Genomic DNA, 6181 nt, shown 5'->3' on the forward strand with positions numbered 1-6181 from the left:
AAACCAGCAAATTAAAATCCCACCTGGTACCCCTATTTATGAATGCAACTCAAGATGCCAGTGTGGACCCGATTGTCCCAATAGGATTGTACAGAAAGGCACACAGTATTCACTTTGCATCTTTCGAACTAGCAATGGCTGTGGCTGGGGTGTAAAAACCCTTGTGAAGATTAAAAGAATGAGTTTTGTCATGGAATATGTTGGAGAGGTACGTTCAACTTATCACACAGCAAATAATGTGTGTGAACGGTTTTCACTTTTAAAAAGTTTCCTTTTTATCTCAGGAAAAAATATTTGATAAATTTTAGTATCATTTGCAAATATGCAGAAATTTTACATTTAAAAGAAGGGTCCACAGTTGTTTGGAATTGGATCACTAGTATAGTTATAAATATAAACTTGAATAAACAAAAATATATATGTACATTGACAAATGAAATACAGTCATCTTTCAACAAATACCCATTTATACGTATTTGACATTTGTCAATGTGACATTTGTAAAGTTTAAAATATGACAACTATTTTTACACTAATTTCTAAGAAGAAAATGAGATCTAAATACATGCTGACTTTGAAACTTTTAAGTTATAATTTACTGCATTCATTTGACCAAATAATAAACATTTATTTTTATACATATAATGTGTATATATGCAGAAGTATTATTTCCCATGTGCCACTTACTATTCTAAGCACCCTATATAGTAACACATTAATTCTCTCAACTCTGAGGTAGTGGTATCATTTCCATTGTTACAGGCAAGGAAACTGAGGCACAGAGAAATTAAGTACCTTGCTTTAAAATCAGTGCACTTCACCACTGCTACACTTCCTCAAACTGAATGGTGGGTTAAGCTGTGACTAGAAAAATATGAGGATGACTGCATATCTGGGCTGTCAAATCTGATATTTTAAAAGTTGTTTGGAATTGGATCACCTGATTTTGAGATTAAATTGGATTCCTATATTGATTTTCATATTTTTTAGACAATGTCAGATTATTATAAACCACTATTTAGGATACTAAATCTTTTATAATTCAATTATTCTCTTTTTTTGGCTTAATAAGCACAGCAGCTAAATTTGGTTGACACTATATATCACCACAGACTTTTTTTTTTTTTGGAGCCTTGGTTTTGAATCCTGACTCTTCTTTACTACTGTGTGACCTTGGGCATGGTACTTAATTTCATTGATTTTGAGAGAGAGTGGGAGGGAGGGAGAGAGACAGAGAGAGAGATACATCGATGTGAGAGATACATCGATTGGTTGCCTCCCTCACACATGCTGACCTGACCGGGGATAGAGCCTGCAACCAAGATACATGCCCTTGACCAGAAACAAACCCACCACCCTTCATTCCGTGGGCCAACGTTCTAACTAACCACTGAGCAATCAGCTAGGGCAGTGGTTGTCAAAGTGCGGCTCACGAGCCACATGCGGCTCTTTGGCCCCTTGAGTGTGGCTCTTCCACAAAATACCACGTCCGGGCGCGCACGTACAGTGCGATTGTAACTTCTTGGCCCATGCACAGAAGTCGGTATTTTGTGGAAGAGCCACACTCAATGGGGCCAAAGAGCCGCATGTGGCTCGTGAGCCGCAGTTTGCTGACCCCTGAAGGGTGACATATTTTGTTTCTTCAGCTGAGCATGTAGTAAAGCTGTGTTGTTAAGAGCAGAACTGTGATTGCTTTGAGCTGCCGAATTTCATAAAAACAACCTATTCTTATAAAATAAAACTTTCTATACAATTGACTGAAAATTTGACATACCTTCTCTCCTATATTTTTAATAAATTTCCCTTTGTAACTGCACACAGATTAGTTATAGGAAAAATATCCCTTTAGAGCATATATATTTGTAAACTTAGTGCTTTGCATTCTGTTATGTCCTACAAAGAGCTATAGTTATGTCGGTTTTTGAATATCTCAATAGATTAGAATGAAAGTAGTACATGGTTTCAGCTTCATTGTTAAATGGTCCTAATTCCTATTTAAACAGTCATAATTCTTTGTACCATCATTTCTACTCCCTTTGTTTTCCCGCCTTTTTTTGTCTAGCTCTTCTAGAGTCATTTGTGTGAATGTATATTTTGATGACACTTTATTTTTAAACATTGTAGACACTACTATGTTAATTAATAGATTTATGGATCAGAGTTTCTTCACTTCAGCAGTATCTATATAATATCGTTTTTTTAATTTTTAGGTAATCACAAGTGAAGAAGCTGAAAGACGGGGGCAGTTATATGACAACAAAGGAATCACATATCTCTTTGATCTGGATTATGAATCTGATGAATTCACAGTGGATGCAGCTCGATATGGAAATGTGTCTCATTTTGTGAATCACAGTGTAAGAAATACGGAAAGTATAGACAGAACTAATTAGTACTGTGTTTAATGGTTTTCCATAGTTGAGAGAATAATTAACTTTTTTTTTTTTTTAATATATTTTATTGATTTTTTACAGAGAGGAAGGGAGAGAGATAGAGAGTTAGAAACATCGATGAGAAAGAGACATCGATCAGCTGCCTCCTGCACATCTCCAACTGGGGATGTGCCCGCAACCCAGGTACATGCCCTTGACCGGAATCGAACCTGGGACCTTTCAGTCCGCAGGCCGAGGCTCTATCCACTGAGCCAAACCGGTTTCGGCGAGAGAATAATTAACTTTGAACCACAGACCCTTTTAATATTTCCAAAGTATTTTAGTACAAGGGCTTCTTCTATTAAGGCATGGGATTATCACTGTATTAGAAAAATTCATTTGGAAAATTCAGAATGCAAATACCATGCATTTTGCAAGTCTTTACATATGTTACTTCACTTAAACTTTCCAACAACTTTATAAGATAGTTATTATCCTCATAGAGGAGGAAATTAATGAGTAGAGCAGTTAAAAGGTAGGAAGTAGAAAGTTTAAGAAACATACAATTATATAGAGGTTAACGCTAAATTTTTGGATACATAACTAAAGATAGTTGTATTCTCTTAAAATGTAAACGTTAACATTTTTATAAGATTTACAATTTTGTAGAGTGTTGAAATAGTATTTAGGGCTAGTTTTCTAAATTATAAGGTAGTATTTTTTTTTTTAGGGGAGAACGATGATTTTTATTTTTTAAAAGTCCGCAGGCTGCCGCTCTATCCACTGAGCAAAACCGGTTAGGGCTAAGTTAGTATTCTTAAATATTAGTCTTGTGAGATTGACTTCTCCATTTTATAGATTGCAAGGAAATGTATCTCAGAGAGTAAGTTATATAGCTGACCATATAAGGAAGTAGACTGTGTTAAACTTTTGATGGATTTTACACCAAGAAGCTAATTTATGACTGATAATGAAATGCCAGAGACCTGACTCCCTTCTTTTCTGACTTAAATTTTTACTTTAATTTTGTTCTTAATAATAAATTTGAGAGACTCCATATCTCCAATATTACATATTCCAGAATTTAGTGTAGAGTTCTCAATATAATCAAACAATTCCAAGCAAGAGTTTAAGTAATGAAACCCCATACAATATGAAATTTGAGTTCTACAGTACTGACTTGATTTAGTAAATGCAGTTGTTCCAGTTCTTTAAATATGCCTTACTGAGTGAGATATTAACAGATGAACTGATAATGTTATCTGGGATTTACAGTAACATTTTACAGAAAAATTAAAAAGTCAGGAATAGATGAAACAAGATTGCAAAAATGTTGATAATTTTTGAAGCTGCATAGTATATTCATGTGGACTTACATTATTTTCTCTAGTTTAATGTATGTCTGAAATTTTCTATAAGTTTGAAAACAGTATTTTTACATATTCATATCTCAGAGACCTCCAAACAATCAATTTCCAGGACATCTTAAAAAAATCAAATACTCTGGGCAACAAAAAATTTTATATGGATGTAGAAGAGTTCATTCACGTAATTTTTACTTAAATGGGTTCTAACATTCTTTTTTAGTGTGACCCAAATCTTCAGGTGTTCAATGTTTTCATTGATAACCTCGATACTCGTCTTCCCCGAATAGCATTATTTTCCACAAGAACCATAAATGCTGGAGAAGAGCTCACTTTTGATTATCAAATGAAAGGTATGATTTTCAAGTACAGTTTTGCTGATGTTGTTTTAGTATGAAGAATCTGTTCAAGAATAGGAAAAGACTAGATCATCTGAACCAATATTAAAGATGAAAACATTGAGGCTATAAGTTTGTCTTTTTACTCAAGGTCTCAAAGCTAACCTGCCAGCTAAAACTGGAATCCAGGTCTGCCTGACCATGAGCTGAGTAATGTTATTTCTTCTACATCACATTGCCAGCTGCTTTTTTCAGAGTTTCCATTATGGAAGCCTACTTATTTTAACATCCTTTCTCAGTACTACTCGTATTTAAAAAATTGTAAGCCTACATTTCTGAATCTTTACTAAGATGAATTTTTTTTTCTTTTGTTTTTTGAGATGGATATTCTTAGTAAAGAAAATTGAAAGATTGAAATTTGATTTAAATCACACATGAACTTATTCCATTCCTACTGGAATTTGGCTTTTTAAAAGAACATTTAGTTCTATTTACTTTATTGTGATATTTTAAGTGATTTCTTTCCATTGTTTTTCTAAGCATGATGGCTTTTACATATTGTTACTACTTGATTTTATTTATGGCTCTTAAATAATGTATGAAAATGAATAATTGTGTATTGGATTTTCCCAGAAAGTTTCATCATTTCAGAAATCAATTCTCATAAATATGGACTAATAACATAAATTTTACCTCTTATTAGCCTATACCAACCTTTCAAGACAATTCATAATGATTTTTCTCTGAATATTCACATTTATTTAACGCTGAAAATTTGAAACTCATTCTGAATTGTCTTAACTATCTTTCTCCTGTATTTCTTTCTCTACATATTCAGGTTCTGGAGATATATCTTCAGACTCTATTGACTACGGCCCAGCCAAAAAGAGAGTCAGAACTGTGTGCAAATGTGGAGCTGTGACTTGCAGAGGTTACCTCAACTGAATTTTCAGGAAATAGAGCTGAGGATAAATGTAGTTTTGTTTTTTTCTAATGTTAACATTTTTAAAAATAAATATTTGGGACTCTTTTCATATTATGAAGATTATATTCTGTGTTAATTTACAATTCCTGTTTCAAACTATTGGCCAAAATGCATCATTGATGCTTCTGAAGAGAGGAACACAAGGCCACATAGACCAATTTGAAATATACCTAATTAGTGGTTAGATACCAAACAAGAAAGGAAAACTACTACAGGTCAGCATATACATACTTAAGAAGTCTGTGTGAACAGAGAAATGCCTCCTTCGGTGTTTAAGTGTTAAACTGATAATGTCACGATCACTAAGATCAAACATTCAATTTGCCATATACCTTGAATTTAGAGAACTAGTAAAGTTCTATTTTTGTTATTATGTTGTCATTCTTGTTTACCTATTTATTACTATAAATATTGTACTTGTATTGGACACAAATAGGTGATACTGAATTATACCCTGTTTTCTACTTCTTTCATTAAAACATTGATATCTTAATGATAGTGAAATGTAAGGTCTCAAATTAAATGTGAAAAAAGTTAATTACAGCTTTATTTCATATTTTGAAGCAATTTAGACCATTATTTGAAGGGTATATGTTTGAACCACAATCCTATAGAATAAAAATCTCCCAAAAACTCTAAAATTCTAGAATAGTTGACCATTAATGCCTCTTGGAAATGACACAGCACTGGGACCAGGAGGTTTTTGTTGGAGTATCAGACACGGGAAATGGGGTGCTTTCAGGGTCCTTTTCAAAGACATGAATTGGAGATTCATGTGAGTACTTCTGGTCCAAACAGTAAAACAAGATACTCCTGAGAGCAGCTGTACTTAATATAACATCAACATACACTTTCTGAGTATCAGGCTGTTTGAACATTTCCTTTCTACCAAATTTAACTATTTTTATATTTCCTGCAAGCTCTTCTTTAAAAGTAATCTATATTTTGAACTGATACCTATTTTATATGTGAGTTTTTAAAATGTGACAAAGCTAAACTTGGCTTGGCCAAAGTGTGTGCCTGAATTATGAGACCATTTATTACTTGAACTGTGAAGACTGAAATGGAATATATTCATTGTTGGTTTTGTTTATTTTCCTGAATAGTAAAACCTCAAAACTA

The 6181-nt window shown here is 33.3% G+C and overlaps 1 protein-coding gene across 2 annotated transcripts in view; it reads left to right on the forward strand.

Annotated features, from left to right (window-relative positions):
• SUV39H2 (suppressor of variegation 3-9 homolog 2) overlaps positions 1-6181 on the forward strand; it is a 31228-nt gene extending 25047 nt beyond the window's left edge. The window contains exons 2-5 of one of the 2 annotated variants that reach the window (XM_006765314.2): positions 1-208; positions 2211-2357; positions 3960-4089; positions 4913-6181. The exon at positions 1-208 is cut by the window's left edge and continues 461 nt beyond it. In XM_006765314.2, the coding sequence (XP_006765377.1) occupies positions 1-208; positions 2211-2357; positions 3960-4089; positions 4913-5019 (592 nt within the window). In that variant the 3' untranslated portion in view covers positions 5020-6181. The remainder of the gene's footprint in view (positions 209-2210; positions 2358-3959; positions 4090-4912) is intronic. The other variant, XM_015565035.1, reaches the window with a different exon arrangement.

This window comes from Myotis davidii, unplaced genomic scaffold (assembly GCF_000327345.1).
Source record: "Myotis davidii unplaced genomic scaffold, ASM32734v1 scaffold1380, whole genome shotgun sequence".
Classification (NCBI taxonomy): Eukaryota; Metazoa; Chordata; class Mammalia; order Chiroptera; family Vespertilionidae; genus Myotis; species Myotis davidii.